Consider the following 17507-nt stretch of genomic DNA (forward strand, 5'->3'; position numbering starts at 1 on the left):
AAACAAACCTGGCAGGGATGTAATCAAAACAGTCCAGAATGTGGGTGACTACTCTATCCAAATTCATTGTTTGTTTATTGTTTACATTTTTTACAAGTCATGCAATGAATCATCTTCAGTAAAAATTGCAATGCAGCTGTTCCATCCCATGTTTACAGGCCCTGAGGTAGCCTCATGGATCTTGTTTTGAAATCTAAAGATACACCAGACTAATGCACAATGGAATAAGAACCCTATAACAGACTGGGTGATACAGGGCTAATCACCTCATATCAATATTCATAATATACATAAGACATTATAGTATACTATTTTATATGTAATGTATATTTGAGTTGTGTCTATTTAGCAAATAATATAAAGTTTTGTGAAGAAAAAAGAAGAAGAATATATTTGAAATGTATTGAGTCAAGAGAATTATAAAGATTATAATAAATCATCAGAAATAAATGTATGCTCTTGGCAAAATATTGCAGAGATCTCGTCAAGTAGCGACTTCTGTTAATTGCGTAGTCCAAAGCATTGGTTGGTTAGATGGTGATGTGTTTGTTAAACTTTCTAACTGTTGTAATGCAAAATGGAGATCCCTGTTTACTATGTTGACAATGTCTGGTGCAATGATAGAAGAGTGAAAATGTAACTGACTGTGTTGGAAAATGAAAAAACTGCTGAAAGACGAGTATGACATTTTAAACTATACTTAATGACCGAGGCCCATTCTCTCACTAAAACAGTGCAGGTACGAGACATACCTGCTCAGGGCAGACAATGTAGCAGTGACCCAAGTCATAGTCATGTCCACTATACAGTAACCTTACTCAGCTGTAGAGAAGGAATACCCACACTGTACTTATTAACGCACAGAGTGTATTTTCCACCATTACTGGCCCATGGTTCACTTGCATCTCACTTCTCGTGAATTATAGTTTTAAATCCACTTGCAAGTGAGTAAGCTTATCACTAGAATTTTGCACAAACTCTGAAATTAGCTCTGAAGTTAAAATGTATCTTTTAATGTTTGATTAAATGTTTTTTTTCACTCTGCTGCTGAAAAATTCCACTTGAGTTCACACCACCAGTGTTACATCGTTCGTCTTCTCAAGGCTAAAGCTTACCTGTTTCAAAGGATCTTTTGTTTTATTCAGGTTTTCAGATACAATATAGACAAATTTGCTTTCTATGTGCTGTTGTACATTGTGCAATCTAGCAAATATATAAGAAACACACAAAGTAGTTTTGTATGTATTTTAATAAAACTAACACATCTGTTTCCTGTCTGAAATCTTCTTTTTGTCTCATCCTCTTGTTATTCTAGGAAACTGATCAAAGAGGCTTTATAGTTGTACAGGCCTAACATGTATACTGGACATACTGCTAAAAGAAAGTGCTGCGGAACCAAATTAAAAGTAACAACCTGGCTGCCACAATACTTACGAAAAGAAACTCAACTCAAAGGTTTATAAAATACTGTATGTAAATATCCACCCTGATTTAAGGTATTTAACTGAATCGTCCCTGATTTAAGGAATGTAAGAGTGGTTAATAGTGGATATTGAATGCCATACAGTGGATACTGTAATTTAAAACAAACAAATGACCAATATTTGTCAAATGTTATAAATCAACATGGAGGCTCATTTAAATCCAATGTCTTTGTCTTGCCCTGAATATGAGCTTTTTATGCTTTATCAATTTTCAGCGTCTTTGTAGAGCAGTGTAATTATTCATCAGTTTAGTGATATAGCCCACCTATTATACTCTTCATTTTACACTGACGGATTGACCTTCAATATAAAGGGGAAAATCAGGAATTCAGCTTTGTTGAACTTCTTTAATTGGTTTCAGAACACATTTATAGTGTGTATAAGCGCTCTCTTTTCACGGTGTGTCCTTCGCTGTTGATGTGGCATTTTCCATAACCATATGCAGTGTGTTCTCTTTCACTGTACTGCATGCTTTCCCTTACGTATCAGACTGTCAGGGGCAGATACACTGACCATTGAAGGGGATGATACTGTTTGTACAGACAATTTTCCAGTTCTAAAGATGACAAAAACAGGCAAAAATCAAAGGCCTTGGTGGCAATATGATAATGTTTTGCAAATGATATTCAGTATGGAAATGTATTATTCTAAACTGTAAATGTAAATAGTAAGATTTGAGAGAATTAAAAAAAAAAACACTTTTAAAACATTACTTGTAACATCAAGATTTATCCAAACTCTTCGCTATTTTGTAAAAAGGAAAGAATAAAACATGTCTGTAAGGTAATTATTTATAGTAGTAATGTAACATAGAGACTAATAGCAAAACATATATTTTAATGAGTATATAACGAGTATAAAGCATGGGACATGTTTATTTTTATAAACAAAAATATCAGATATTGTTCTCTCATCAGCACTTGAACATTTTAACATTATGATAAACATTTTCTGTGGTTGTCATTGTTCAGTTGCTTTGCTAAACTGTGTGGATTTGTCTGTGTTTCATTCACACAATGAGCCCGCCATGGCTTAATCCATTGTTTCTTTATGTGTACCTATTCATTCCTGTCTTTATTTACTGTCAATGATCTTGTCGTCACTGTGGTCTTCTGTCTGTGTACAAAGTTAACTCATGTTTTAAGAGCAATAAAGTATATTATATAAACTGTCAGAGAATTTGGAAGTGACATTGCATGCGGTGAACATGTGGTAGTAACAGGGTGTCCACTGGAATGACTTCAAACAAATGAAGTCATGTGAAAAACAAATTACCTGGAAACGTCTGTCTGGCTGCTGCCAGCAGGTTCTTACTGCTGTGGTTGCTTCATTCATTCAAACTGATGTTGACTCAACAGTGCAGACCTCAATGGCTGGACACAACACCTTTGGCTCTGTATTGTTGACTTTTAAGATTTACTTGTAACGGGGTTTTTTTTTTCTTTCTGTTATTCATGATGATTGACAAGTATTGAGAAAGATAATCCAGTAAAACTGTAGATGTAGATGTCACACTCACCATTTTACACACCGGTCAAACCTAAATAAAGGCTACAGTTATGTATCACTGCATAGACAACCATTTAACTGGCTGTATTCACACTAGACAGTTTGACAAGTCACAATACAAAAAGCACAGGTGTAAATAATAAAACTAATGCTCGCTGAATTCAATTTACCTGCATCAGTTCAGGGTCCTGGTGTTGTGCATGCTTGGCTCACTGTCACTCTTAAGATATTAACTTAAGATATTATTGTTAAAATGTTATTACTAACACCCGTGTTTCTCCTACTATAACAAGTCAAAATGTCTGCAGTGACAAAACACTTATACTTACTCTTTTATGGACTGTATTATGGTGAAGCGCATCTGTTATCATGCCTTAGTCCGCCATGTTGTCTCTGGGGTCCTGAAGGGAGTGTCGGGCAAAATGCCAAAATGAAAAGGTCAGATTTAACTTTAATGACAACATAAATCACGCCCAACACCATTATTAAGCCAGTATGGCCAGTGTACTAGTCTACATATGCACTGTAGTGCCTCCACATGTCAAGAAAGGAGGTGAATGTAGGAGCCCATATTGCCACTGGCGTATTTCCAGAGTTTACAAACATTAAAGTTACCTGGATGCCAATGCCCATGGTGTTTTAGACAAAAAAACAGAAAATAAATTATTCATTTCAGGAAATAAGATGCACAGGTCCTTGAAAAAAGCAATGTATTAACTAACTTTGCGCTAATTTGCGCTGTTGCGCTGTAATTAGCATCAGAGGAGTGAAGTGTTTACATGATGTGACGTTTCTCGCTCGCTCACGTTTCCTCCGCCGCACGGAATGACGTCTTCACGGCTGTGCGTAAGTGAAAGCGTGCGCGCCGCCGCTCCGGGAGAAAGATCTGCACGCGTGATGTGAGGGACATAATGGTGGATAGGTAGGGATCACAGTTTAGCTCGGTGAGAGTAGCTCCTCGACTGTTGAACAGCCTCCTGTCGTCGTGTCGGACTCTTCGCTTCCTCAGACCTCGACAGCTGCCCGCAGTTCGCTCGCACTGAACGACGCCCTGGACCGCAACAAAATGCCGAATATTAAAATATTTAGCGGTAGCTCTCATCCGGACCTGTCTCAGAAAATAGCAGACCGCCTGGGTCTGGAGCTGGGGAAGGTTGTTACCAAGAAATTCAGCAACCAGGAAACCTGGTGAGTGGTTTTCTGTCGTGGATACAGTAAAGAGGCTTATGGTCGAGACGTGTTCCAGTTGCGCCAGTGTCGTTTCCTAGCTTGGTGCTTTACTACTGTGTGTTTCATTAGAAACGTGGTGTCACGCTGAAATTGCCGCGCAGTGTTGTTGGGAACTTGTAGTCCACGCGTGGCTGAGAACTCGTGCTAACTAACAACCTGCCTGGTAACACTGAGCAACAAGGCCACCACACTTAGCCCAATGAAATGAAATAAGAAACTCGCCTCACATCCTCGCATAGAGACTCATTTTGTGGCTCCATCCCCTAATTTAGCTCTTGTTCAGATCACATCACACGCAGACACAAGCCATTGTTTACTCTGCCTCATCTATCTCCTGCTGCTGTTTGTCTTGTCACCTCTCTCCCCCGGCAGCGTGGAGATAGGGGAGAGCGTCAGGGGGGAGGATGTGTACATCGTCCAAAGTGGCTGCGGAGAGATTAACGACAATTTGATGGAGCTGCTCATCATGATCAATGCCTGCAAGATTGCGTCCGCCTCCAGGGTCACCGCTGTCATCCCCTGCTTCCCATACGCCCGACAAGACAAGAAGGACAAGGTGGGGGTGAGGGATATCTGTCTAATTACTTCTGTCATGCCATTTGCCATGCAGCATCATGACAAGAAGCCTGCAGCCATGTCCATCAACCACCGCTCGACGAGGCATATTTGCTTTCTTTTTTTGTTTGTTTTTCCTTTCCTCTCGCTTCTGTGTGCTCTGCTGAGTCAGCATCAGTTCCCCTTTTTCATTTCTTCTTGAGTACAGCTATTTATATTATGTTCCTGCGTGGAGCTATTCACTCTCATTCCAACATTTTAATCACATTGCATGAACACACCTTTAACTGCCAAAGTGTTTATTGATTACTATGATAATGTGTATTTAAAGTGTCTATTGTGAAGCCTAAAATGTTGTTATTTTATATCTACTGAGGTGTAGAGTGTAAAAGATTGTTATGTTTAACTGGTATACTTTTACCAAATGGCTAAGCTCCCAGTTAAGTGTTATTTTTAGAGACGAGCCATGCCTGCCAGTTCATTTATTCCATGTGACTTTAAGAGATCTATTTTCATTGCAGAGCCGCGCTCCCATCTCTGCCAAGCTGGTGGCCAACATGCTGTCTGTGTCGGGCGCTGACCATATCATCACTATGGACTTGCACGCCTCACAGATACAGGTAAGCACCACCAGCGCAGACCTGCCATTAATCAGATCTTTGCTCTGCACTCAAACACTCATTTGCGCCTGACTTGTGAGAATCTACATTAGAAACCCGACTTCACAGCCTTGTGCTTACATGTTGCTGCCAACAAAAGAGATATGACCGAGATATGAGCCTTCTGTTGGTGTTTTCAGCAGGTAGCAGGCGTTCAGCTCCTGTGACCCTGGTTCATATACGTCCTATTGTCTTTTCCAGGGCTTCTTTGACATCCCTGTAGATAACTTGTATGCAGAGCCAGCTGTGCTGAAGTGGATCAAAGAGAACATCCCTGAATGGAAAAACTGTACCATTGTCTCACCGGACGCAGGAGGAGCCAAGAGGTATAACCATCGTTGCCATGGGTGTTCTGCCCCTGACCATAGCTTTCCATACATCCACCATATCTCCTGCCGTATTTACTTTAGATTAGACTTTTGTTGGCTTTACTTATCACCAACAATGCTCTAATTTGACGTCTTATTAACCTTGGCATGCAGGCTAGCCCAAACTCATGGATGTTATTTTTCCCTTTCCAGGGTCACCTCAATAGCAGACAGGCTGAATGTGGACTTTGCTCTGATCCACAAGGAGCGGAAAAAGGCTAACGAGGTGGACCGCATGGTTCTCGTCGGGGATGTGACGGACCGGGTCGCCATTCTAGTGGATGACATGGCTGACACGTGTGGCACAATATGCCATGCTGCTGACAAGTAAGCCCCTTTATTTACCTTTTGTGGGAACATACATTCAGAACTTTACACTATAACAAAAGACTTGACCACAGGCAAGCGGTAGGGGCAACTGTGACTGCTAGAGCCATTTTTTTTTCAAAGAGATTTCTCAATATCTCTGTTTGCTGCCCCTGTATGTGATTTTTTTAGAGGTCATGCCGGGTTTCTGGAGGCAAAACAGGCGTGACATGTAACAGGGCAGGGTCTAGTGGCATCCCGTCGAGCCAGTTCACCTATTACACACAGATGTGTTGATTTGACGCTGTTACTGACTCAGCTGAGCAATAAACTCCCCCAATTCCTTTTTAAAGACTTGTGTGCCAGGACATATTCATGTTAATGCATTATGCCGGCTCTCTCCCCTAGACTGATCTCCGCTGGAGCCACCAAGGTGTATGCCATCCTAACCCATGGCATCTTCTCGGGCCCAGCCATCTCGCGCATCAACAACGCATGCTTTGAAGCCGTGGTGGTCACCAATACAATCCCTCAGGAGGAGAAGATGAAGCATTGCCCCAAGATTCAGGTCAGGATACATTTACTTTGGTTATACGTAAGGTTGTAAATGATCATTTTCATTTGCGTGATTTTGTAATGTAAACAAAAAAAGAGCCTAAAGTGATTTGTGAAAATATGGTTGTATGAAAAGTAGCTGTTTTTACAATAACACCAAAAAAACAAAGATGCAAATCCAGAGTTTCAGAAACCAGTTATTTTGGGAAGTTGGTATTTTTACTTGATAAATTACTTACTTTCAGTCTAGTTTTATGCACAACATCCTGTCTTCTCTCCCTTCCAGGTTATTGACATCTCCATGATCCTTGCAGAGGCCATCCGTAGAACTCACAACGGCGAGTCTGTGTCGTACCTGTTCAGCCATGTCCCCTTGTAACAAATAGCGTCTGCCATCTTCTGTGTGCTGTTACACCAAATAAGAGAAGAGGGAATTTCCCCAACTCAAAACACAACCATTAGCAAAGATGTTCTGCTAACTAACCGTGGAAAAAAAAAAAAAAGAAAAAAAAAAAAAGAAGAATGAACTGTCATGTCTGTTACTAATGCTGACTCCTCTCACCTGAGTCCCTGCCCCCTTCGAGCAGTGTCCCTTCGTGTCTGGGGCACCAAAGCAATCGCAAGCTACCAATTCAGGCTAGCGTATTTATTGTACTTGGATAAATTAGTGTTTATCCACTGTGAACTTTTTTTCCCACCCCATCATAACGTTTAGATTAAGAGTTTCTCCTGACCATTTCACCTCCCCGGGAGTCATTTCAAGTCTGTTGTCGGAGAGCTTATATAAATATATAACCTGGCAGGTCCCAGTGGTCAGGAGAAGCATCTGTCATACGAAGCTGTTACAGTGCTTTTTGTTACAATGAATGATGAGTGTAGTTTTTCATGTTGCCCTTGTATCCTCTGCTGTTTTGAAAGATTATAATTAATGAAGTGAATGTGTATTGAACTAGTTTACAAATGCCACTGAAGCTCCACTCAACCAAGAGTGCCTCAACAGTCTGAAATGAAATTACTTTTTCCTCCAGTCTCCTCCTCCTCCTCTCCCCTCCCCTTCCATTCAGCTGTGCTTATTTTCTCACTGGATGAAGAACTTCGAAAGTGTCTTACCAGGCAGTAACAATGTGTTTTGGGATGTTTCTTTCAACTCTTGAGGTGCCCTCATTGAGTGGGGTCTGCCCAGTGTCCAGGGTTCACCCTTCCAGGCGCTACGTCGGAGGTCTTTCTATAGAAAAGTTGTCGGGTTTTTAGTTTGGGGTCTCTGCAGGCTGGAGCTTCCTTCAGAAATATTCACCTGCTAAATTTTCTTTTTTTTTTTTCTTTTTTTTTGTATGTCTGGAGGAAGGATGTCATTAATGTGCATATTCCAAACCTTTGTGTTTTAATTTTTCAGTAGGGTGAATGCACCGCTTATCTGAGGATGCATTCTTAATAAAATTAAATATGCGCAAAATCTTAAACCTTGCACTTGTTTTTCTTATTTCTGGTTCCCATAGCAGTGGGTGTACTACAAGGTGTGTGGAGCCTAAAGCCAGAGTTTTCAGTGTCGGAGTGGTGGCTCTCCTTCAACCTGGCCAGTCACCATGGTAACCGGTGGAGGTTATGTGCAGAGTTTTGGCTTGAATTGTCTCTAAAAAAGCCCAAAATTGTCAGCTGTGAGTGATGTAGACTCTGCTGAGAGAACACTTTTACACTGTACATGCAAATCATTTGTGCTGCCACTGAACAAAGCCATGCGGTGGCAGTATCACAAACTGTGTGCATGGCGTTGTCATGGGAACCTACACGCATTCAGCTGCTGATGCAGAAAATCTGTGATATTACACACAAACACATAGGTCAGACGTGTCAGCATGCTTGGTCCTGATGAGCTGCAGCCTGAAGAGCCTGAAGCTGAAAGCCTGAGTTAACAAACACTGTTTGTCCACTGTCGAGGTACTGATTATCTCTGAGTGGGAGTTTAGGATTTGTCAAGCCAGCTCGCATGAAAGAAAGCCAGGTTTTGTTGAACTTCCTTCATAGGATAACCCTCTGGGAGGTACTCCATCACTGCAGCTAATGAAAGCTGCGCTGTCTTGAAAAATTCCAGCTTGAGTTAACACTGACTTTGACTCAAGGCTCTAACTGTTCCACTAACACTATTCGGCCCTGTTTATTCAACACCAACCCAAACCAGGCTTGAATAAGCTTGTGCATAAATTACATAAGCAGCACAGAAGAGTAGATTGTGGAAAAGACTATTCTAGACTGATGGAACTGCATAAAGACTATAAAGGGGTCATGACCACAAAGGGCGTGATATTTTTACCTAAACTAACTTCCAGCCAGTCAGAGGCGGTTATCTGTAGAATGTGGTAAATGAAAAACCTGTTCTTGTTCTTCAACTATCTATGTTAAGCATTTCACATTGCATTTAGTGTATGACATGTGCTGAAGAAGCTTTGATTGACTGACTTTGGAGACAGTGAAAGTGGTAAGACATGATTTATTTAAGTGATTTTCATGACTTTATTTTTATTAATACATAAGAAAAAGGTCTGAACTAGACAGATGATCTCATAAAAACACCAGAGACGGATGTGTTATTCATAGAAAAAAGACATTTATATCCGATTGACAAGAGCTGCACACTCACAGCACTTAGTCCTCTTCCCCTTTTTATTCAAAGTATTTGTGTAATGACGTCATTCCTTCCTTTTTCTGGTATACTTGGTTTGTCAGTTTGACACATGCACTGTACTGCACTGAAAAGAGTTAAGTCCACTGAGAAGAGCCTGTGTGCACACTAACTTCCACACCAAGCGCTCAAGCTGTAAAGACAAATACACCTTGAGGTGGACGGTCAGTCCGCGCCTTTACTTGAAAAGTTTACGAACTTTTTTTTCTGTAAACAGTGTCTTTTTTTTTTCCACAACAGAGCTGACGGTCTACAAACAAAACCCTTGATCTATCTTTTATGGGCTTATTCCAGTATTTTTAAGAACTTCCCCACCAGAACGAACATCCTTTCAGTGTGGAGAAGGTTTAGAAATGGCATTATTAACATTAAGTTATTGCATGTCTTCAGAGTCATATTTGCAGTCAATCACTGGTGATGTTTTCACATTGAACACACCCTTGTTCTGAGGTAGGCGAAGACTTTGATTGACAGGCGAAATAACCAATCGCCGAAAACGTGACGTCGACCGTCTTGACCAATAGTTATTGTGGGACAGGCGGGCCGTTCACACCGGCAGATTACAGCTCAGTGCCTCCCGTTACCTTGTTTATTTGTTCATATTCAGGTAGAAACGGGTGGAAACGTGTTGCCATCGTAACAGGACGGATAACCTGAGGTTATACCTCTCCACGTGCAGTGCTGGAGGACGAGACGCCGTGTTGCCTTCAAGTTCCAACAATGAACGGAGGAAAATTAAAGTAACGCTTCACATTTTCTGTTTTGTTTAATTTGCCTCCGGTTAACAGCTGACAAGGTAAATGAAGTCCGTCTCTGATTAATCTTAATTGTTTCTGATCACAGACTATAATTCGAGTTATTTAAATGTCATTAATTTTGCTGTGGTTTTATGATTTATTTGCATGTTTTCTTCCTTCAGTATCAGTATGAGTGTCCTCTATGAGGAGGATGACACTTAATGATTGATAGATTTGTGGTTTTATTTCTGCTCAGCTCAAGGATGGCAGGAAGTCGTAAACAAGACGAAGACAGCCTCAGGGACCCAATGTTTCATTTCCATAGTTACTTGCATGGAGGGACCTCCAGCTTGCTATCTACCCTCCCCACCCTCGTCGTCTTTCCTGTTTACAAGACTGTTTTCCGACAACAAATCCACAACACCCCAGTTCAGCAGGCGGTGGGACAGCTCTGCAAAGAGGGGCCTGTAAAGCTCTACAGGGGTGTGGCCCCGCCTTTACTGATGAGGACTCTTAATGGCACGCTGCTCTTTGGCCTCCAGGACTCCCTCCTCCGCCAGCTTTCCCTGTCATCCCACAATGTCCTCCCCACCTCTGCCCTGCCCGCTCTGGCCGGGTTCGGAGCAGGTGTGGTAGAAGCTGTGGTCTTTACCCCCTTTGAGCGTGTCCAGAATGTGTTGCAAAATGGCCAAAACGACAACCGTCTACCAACCCTGAAGAGCGTCCTTGTCAGGTTGAAAGAACAGAGGCCAGCCTTAGGGTACTACAGAGCTTTCCTGCCCATCACAGCCCGCAACGCTCTAGGCAGCTCCCTCTACTTCGGCCTGAAGGGGCCCATGTGTGCCGTCGTGGCTGGACAGGGACTCCCTCCACTGGTCTCCTCCTTCATCTCAGGGACGCTGACCTCCATGGCGATCAGCCTGGCTCTTTACCCACTGTCTGTGCTGGTGGCAAACATGCAGGCACAGGTGGGAGGGGAAGTAAAGGGGGTCCTGGCTTGTTGGAGGATGCTATGGACATCTCGGCAGCAGAGTGTGGCTCTGCTGTACCGAGGAGGCAGTCTGGTTATTTTGAGATCATGCATTACATGGGGAATCACCACCGCTATCTATGACAAGCAGCAGAAACGCTCAGGCTGAAGAGACACCTTTTTTGTGTTATTTATCATCCAGAAATCTATTTTATTATGTGTTATATTACAGTTCAACACATTTATTGTACCCCAGTTTGAACATGAACCAAAGCTGTTTGTGCATGGGAAATACAAATATGGTGCTGATTAAATCATAGGTGCCTTGTATGACATTATCTTGAAGGGGAACTTCACCAATTTTACTCATCAAAGTCACATCCTCTGTGGCACTGGAGGAGTTTTGCTCTTTTTTTCCAACTATTTTGGGAGATTTTTGCTTTTTATGAACAGTAGAAAGAAGAAATAACATCCAACAACAAAAAAAACACCTCCAGCTGGGCTTGAACCAGGGAAATAGTATAACACCATCAGCAATTTAGACACTTTGGCTACTATGCCTGTGTAGTTCTCTAAACTCTGATGATGCTGTCAGGGTTACCTCAGACTGGAGACTACAACATCCAGCATAAAGCCTTAGTTATAAAGTGAGGTGTGCATTTTCTAAAAGATGGTTACAGTATTTAACAGGCAGGTAGGGTCAAACAAAATTGGTTTCATTATATGATAAGTGGGATTCATCCTTTTTAGGACTGGACCCATATGAGGAATTAAAGGTCAGGATATCTCAGCCTATCTCTCTTGGGAGTCCCTTAACTTCATGAAAGTGCAATGTCAAATCAGTGAAGTTCTCCTTTAAGTGCATTAATGGGATAGATGCATATGCATGGTGTTTTTTTCTTCTTCTGTATGATATAGACTTTACATATGAATTAAAGGGCTGGAATGAATAAAAAAGGACATAGTGGGTCAGTGATCAGCGCTGTTGGCTCACAGCCTTTGGTCAGGATTGTGTCCATAGACACACAGGTTACATTAACTGAACACTAACTTGCCATACAGCATCTAATACATCCCATGCAGGATGTACCCCGCCTCTCACCCTTAGACTGTATTTCATACAGGGACAGGCTCCTGACCCCTGCAGTCAGAACAAGCCAATGGATGCAACAAATACGTTTGTTATTCACAGTGTAGCCCATCAAATCATTAAATAGATTGTGTTTGACCGTGAAAAAATTCAATTTGCGTGTCTGTAACCTGAGCATATACCTGTGAAATAACACACGATAGCATTATAATAGTGATTGATGTAGATTTTACATAGTAAGTAATCATCTTAATCAATAAATGGGTTCCTATCATTTACCTGCTGTCCTCATACTAATTCTAATGGATTTGCCATATCTTGAGCAGACCACTAGATGGTACTGTGTTAAAAGTAAAAACGTGAAATCATCCACACCAACCACAATGGGCCTCTCATTGGCCGCGAATTCTTCCACGCAGGTAAAGGGAACAACAAATGGTTCAAATGACTGCGACGCTTCTTGGCAGGATGGAGCAGCTCTGCCCGAGAAGCAGCCTGTAACATTTCGGGGAGGTCGGGCACCGAGCCTGTCCAATTAGATCCTTCCTCTGAGCCTTGGGAGCCAATGGGAGCCTGAACATCAGTGTCCATGTTGGCGTGCAGGAGGGCGTGCTGTCTCTATTTAAACCGTGGGCTTTGCACAGATTACGCAGACGCGTCTCACCTGGAAAAAATAAAAAGGACATCCTCACTGCGCACTCCTGCACCAGGTAGAATGATCCTGCATTGTCTCTTTTCTTCTGCTCACACATTCAAGAAAGTCTGTTAATCATTGCAATGTAATGCAAACACCATAATTAATATTTAGAGATTATTTCTAGGCATTCAAGGTTTATAGGTGTTATGCAACATCTTTGCCGTAGGCCGTCATTCCGATACAGTTTACAGCCTGACTGTGCCGATTACTCCGTTAGACTGTGGGGTGTGTATCGATACCTGGCATTCCTCCAAGCTGTTTCACTGTCTGTGGCTTGATCATTACTTGCTTTTCACCAGCCAACCTTATTATTTTCTCCTGTCGCACCCCTACTGTCGTGCCGTGCAGCCCTGAGAAACGCACGCAGTCCGATCTGTAATTTGTATGATATTGTCACAGCAGGCTCTGCACCTAAGGCCAGCTCCACAACGAATCTCTCCAACACCCTATGATGGTGCAACAAGCAGAGATTGTGCTGAAAACGTAGTCTCATTGCTGTAGTCTAATGAAAACAATATTTAGTCCTCATGAAACTTCTTGTCTTCCCCCCACGCAGAACTGAAGAATTTAATTTTCCATGTCATGTCATTTCATCCATGAATACCTGTAAATAACAGCACAGTGTAACATGACACTCTTTGTTCACTGTGAGCAGGCAGGTTATAAAGTAGGTGCATGTTGATTCTTGTGACTGTCTTACATAACTCCAGAGTTCAGGTGTGGCTCGACTTGTGTACCTGTATGTGCCTGTGCTGCAGACAACATCTTGATGATTGATGAAGCAGATAGTGGGATCACATGTTTATGCTTTCTCATGCATTCTTTCAACATTGTCTCACGCCCTGTCAACTTTGTGCTTTTGATTTGAATCACCTTCCTCCTCTTTTCTCTCTGACTTTTTCTACATTAGAAATCCTCCAAAATGGGCGACAATCCAGTCACTACAGAGGTGGAAAAATTTGACAAGAAATGTCTAAAGAAGACCGAGACGAAGGAAAAAAACACTCTTCCGACTCAAGCGGGTAGGTGTTTCAGAGAGTAAAAGTGGGCTCTCAATAAAAGTCGGCCTCATCCGCCCTTTTCTTCGGCTCCTGGTTCTGCGTGGTCCAACTGCTCCCTGCCCGTGATATGAAACGCTACTGCAAACATTGCATTACTGATTAACTGCAAGTACACACCCAACTACCTGAGGGCTCATCCTTGTTCTGCTTAATGCCAACCTGTCCAGAGGAAACACATGACCCCACCCCCGTCTGTCTACTGGAAGATCTCCGTCTCTTGCTATGTGCAGTAAATGAACCTTAATAATATCCAGCACTGTTGGTGGGAAAAATTATAGTTGTACTTGAACGAGCAACGAATTACATGCTCAGATAAAATACTATACAATAGAAAAAGACACTTAAGATCTGCCAGGGTGTGAGACAGCAGGAAGGGGAGAGGCTCTTATCTGACAACAGCCCTGATGAGTGTCAGTCAGTCAGAAGCATTGTGGGTATTGGCACAGAGGCTGGTGCGTGTCGGCCTTTTATGAGTCTTTAGATGTGGATTTTATCAGGAGAGCTATGCAGTGGTTCAGTGGAGGGAGAAGCCTGTGTTGAACACTGCTTTAGCACTATGTGTACAAGCATTAAGGAGAGACTACCAGTTTGTGACTTTTGACAGAAGAAAAAGTAATGAGAAGTTAAATGCAGGGGTTTCACCCACAGCCTTGCTTAGTCCGGTACGACCTGTAGCGTACGGGGGGGTAATGTGTTCAAATTTAACATAGATATTGCTGGATAATTTACATGACTGAGTCAATTTACTTGACTTTATAATTAGTCTACCATGTTGTAGCATTCACCATTGTCCTGTAAAGGACACTGTTCAGCTAAAGTGGCACATGTACATGTACTGAAGTACGTTCGTACTTGTATCTTTATTCATCTTGAAGTTGATTTCCTGTGCCACGCCTTGACATATTTTACATATGTAACGGAGCCAAACTCATGAGTGGAACCATCTGTGACAACAGCTGCCGCACCGTCAAACCTTCCCCACCATTTAGAGACTGATGCTTTAGATTCTAACTGTTGTCTGGCGTTTACATCTCCCTACAAAGTTGGGGTTCAGAAATTGATTAAGATATGATTATGATGTTTAAACACAGTGCTACATCAGTTTGTGTTCTTGTCCTGACAACTATTTAATTTGCAATTATATATTGATCACCTCACATGTGTCTCTCTCTTGTGATCACACAGAAATTGAAGAAGAGAAGAAATGTGCACAAGAGCAGAAGTAACTGAAACGCATCTGACATGATTCCTGTCCTTCAGTCCTGCCCTGTTATCTGCTCTTCCTCCTGTTGGGAGTCCTGCCCATCATCTCTGCCCCTGCCTCTGTTTCCTGGTTGATTACATATTATATCTGGGCTGATGCTGCGGGGAAATATCTGTCTGTAATCCCAAATAAATGAATGTAGTGGATGTATTTTATCGTACTTTTTCCATGCAGTTTTAAAAGGATTGGACGGAGCAAGATAACAATTTGACAGTGTCTAGGATTTTTTTTTAAAAAGGAGAAAATAAATAATTGTATTAATGGAAATGCATAAAAGATATTATATTGTTACCAGTACCATAAGTATGCCTGTAAACAGTGCCATTCCAGACGAGTTCTGAAAAATAACACATAAGATGATATTTTTGCTTTAATAAAAATGGATGTGTCAAAAATGTTGCCTTTGTTTATTTAAAGTATATTTGAACAGATTCTATCAGAACAAGACGGTTTCAAATGTGAGCAGGACATGATCTGAGTAAATGTCAACTGTACAAACATAAAAAAAATGTACATTTAAAGCTCAGATGTATTTTCAATTAATGCAGTATGTTCCTCTTTTCTCCGGCCCAGACCTCAGATGAGGTGTAGCATTGATACTTAAGTGATCAGAAAGGAGACTTAGGGTGGTTTTAATACTACGGACCACTGCATGGTCTGAGATTTGTACAGTTTTCAGTGTTTGGGACAAAATATGAAACTGCACTCCAACATAAAACTGAAAAACACGAGAAAATGCAGATTAAATGATGCAAACAAACGGTTTATGAAGAAGTATTTGTCATTCATTTATTATATTCTAAAAATTAGAAGCCACGATTATTCCCATTTTCCTCATATACGGTCCTCAGCGCCGTTTAAGAAAGAACCTAAGAACCCAATGTCCTTTCGTAATGTTTGGCGTGAGTAGAATAAGGTCTTAAATCAGAGCCTTTTACAATGTCACAAGTTACATTTTTGAATAATTAAACTGTGATCCCTGTTGGTGAGCATGCACATTCAGTTTGCCTCGGCTGCCCATGAGTTATATATCAGACTTCAGCCTTGAATCCAGTGAGAACCTCCTCATCTAGAGTTACAGCAGGTCCAAGCCTGCCGATGTTGATCGGCTGCAGGTGTTGCACATTCCACACTGCAGACAGGATAAATGCTATTTGTTAGAGAATAATAATAATTTAATTTTGTTTCCACGTGCACGGATGTTGCACTTACACTTTTGTTGATGCTTCTAATGTATAGCACACACATTCACGTGAATCTTGTGTGTTTGCAGTATGAACGTGCTTTGGGAAGGAAAGCATCACGGATCAGTGGCTGAGCATTTTTTCTCCTCAGACTACGTTTGTGGATTGCTTAAGATAGTGCCGGCTGTGTTTTTCCACAACACGCCTGTTGAAACACGCTTAAACAGCAGCACGCAAGCACCTGAGATGCTTCATATCATTTAATTGTCTTTGGTCGGAATTTAGTGAGAATTATGAAGAGTTGAGCAGATTTACAATGTACATTCTGTGTAAGGAAGCCTGTCAGAGATGGTGAGCAAGAAATTACATTTCAAGGAGGCTTATCTTTCACAAATCTGTAATAAGTGATGGTGCGCATGTTGTTTTTTTTCTATTGATCTGTCAGGATCAGGCTTGTCTGTGCACTATGACAACAGATTAAGGAGTGCAGCAAAAGAAGAGAGAGAGCACATGAGGACACGATTAAATGATAAAAGTCGGTCACAGACTTATGATCTTATTCAGTGTTTTTTTTGTTTATATGCTATAGTGTTGCATTGTCACATGCATACTGCACATTAACAGTCCCACCTGCCGTGTTGTCTCTGTGTCAATATTGTGACGATTGCACAAATTTTGTCTCTCGCAAAACATGTTATACAGGTAGTGTTAGTGACGCCAGTTCTTCCTTGAGCTCCCATTGTCCAACAAAGCATGAACAGAAAGAAACTTCAAGCAGAGGGTACTACCACTATGCTGTATATGTTGTTAATCTCTGTCCACCTACTGAGCAGCATTAAGTCAACGAAGACACATTTGACTAATCTACATCACAAAACGACCACTACATAAACTACTGTGAACAACAACTTATATATAAGTTGTATATTTTTAGTTTTGCTGCATTCATTCATTCCACAGCTTGGCATTTTCTTTTATTTATAAATCTCACTAACTAAACTAAAATGCAGGATTGTTTTAGTTTGCAAAGTGAGGTCACACATATGTAAGTAAGCCTGCATGACTGACTTATGTTCAACTCAGGGGTTACCCAAAATAAAATAAAAAAAATTCTCATTCAACTCCAGTAGTATGTAGGATCTATTTCCAGTTTTATTTGCC

The 17507-nt window shown here is 41.4% G+C and overlaps 3 protein-coding genes across 4 annotated transcripts; all 3 read left to right on the forward strand.

The window, feature by feature from the left end:
- Nucleotides 1-3872: 3872 nt before the first annotated feature.
- On the forward strand, nt 3873-8126 carry prps1b (phosphoribosyl pyrophosphate synthetase 1B). 2 transcript variants are annotated; one of them, XM_070836865.1, is made up of 7 exons: nt 3873-4181; nt 4596-4785; nt 5300-5398; nt 5639-5763; nt 5959-6132; nt 6520-6679; nt 6953-8126. In XM_070836865.1, the coding sequence occupies exons 1-7, from the start codon at nt 4060-4062 to the stop codon at nt 7043-7045; spliced, it is 963 nt and encodes a 320-aa protein (XP_070692966.1). In that variant the 5' UTR covers nt 3873-4059; the 3' UTR covers nt 7046-8126. The 2 variants fall into 2 exon arrangements, with proteins under 2 accessions (XP_070692966.1, XP_070692967.1); XM_070836866.1 differs by having other exon boundaries at nt 4596-4779.
- A 2217-nt stretch (nt 8127-10343) lies between these two features.
- On the forward strand, nt 10344-11219 carry LOC139207720 (solute carrier family 25 member 53-like). The gene has a single exon (XM_070837469.1). The coding sequence runs from the start codon at nt 10344-10346 to the stop codon at nt 11217-11219; it is 876 nt and encodes a 291-aa protein (XP_070693570.1).
- A 1502-nt stretch (nt 11220-12721) lies between these two features.
- tmsb1 (thymosin beta 1) lies at nt 12722-15557 on the forward strand. Its single transcript, XM_070836885.1, has 3 exons — nt 12722-12850; nt 13748-13859; nt 15084-15557. Exons 2-3 carry the CDS (start codon nt 13760-13762, stop codon nt 15122-15124), a joined length of 141 nt encoding a protein of 46 aa, XP_070692986.1. The 5' UTR covers nt 12722-12850; nt 13748-13759; the 3' UTR covers nt 15125-15557.
- Nucleotides 15558-17507: the final 1950 nt, after the last annotated feature.

The sequence above is a fragment of the Pempheris klunzingeri genome, chromosome 9 (assembly GCF_042242105.1).
Source record: "Pempheris klunzingeri isolate RE-2024b chromosome 9, fPemKlu1.hap1, whole genome shotgun sequence".
Classification (NCBI taxonomy): Eukaryota; Metazoa; Chordata; class Actinopteri; order Acropomatiformes; family Pempheridae; genus Pempheris; species Pempheris klunzingeri.

What these genes read in the sequence shown, in the direction of transcription:
- prps1b (XM_070836865.1), top strand. Translation starts at nt 4,060, where the DNA reads ATGCCGAATATTAAAATATTTAGCGGTAGCTCTCATCCGGACCTGTCT. An exon ending in TGCACGCCTCACAGATACAG is followed by an intron (nt 5,399 to 5,638) that starts GTAAGCACCACC and finishes TGTCTTTTCCAG; the next exon opens with GGCTTCTTTGACATCCCTGT. An exon ending in ATATGCCATGCTGCTGACAA is followed by an intron (nt 6,133 to 6,519) that starts GTAAGCCCCTTT and finishes TCTCTCCCCTAG; the next exon opens with ACTGATCTCCGCTGGAGCCA.
- tmsb1 (XM_070836885.1), top strand. Translation starts at nt 13,760, where the DNA reads ATGGGCGACAATCCAGTCACTACAGAGGTGGAAAAATTTGACAAGAAA. An exon ending in CACTCTTCCGACTCAAGCGG is followed by an intron (nt 13,860 to 15,083) that starts GTAGGTGTTTCA and finishes GTGATCACACAG; the next exon opens with AAATTGAAGAAGAGAAGAAA.
- LOC139207720 (XM_070837469.1), top strand. Translation starts at nt 10,344, where the DNA reads ATGGCAGGAAGTCGTAAACAAGACGAAGACAGCCTCAGGGACCCAATG.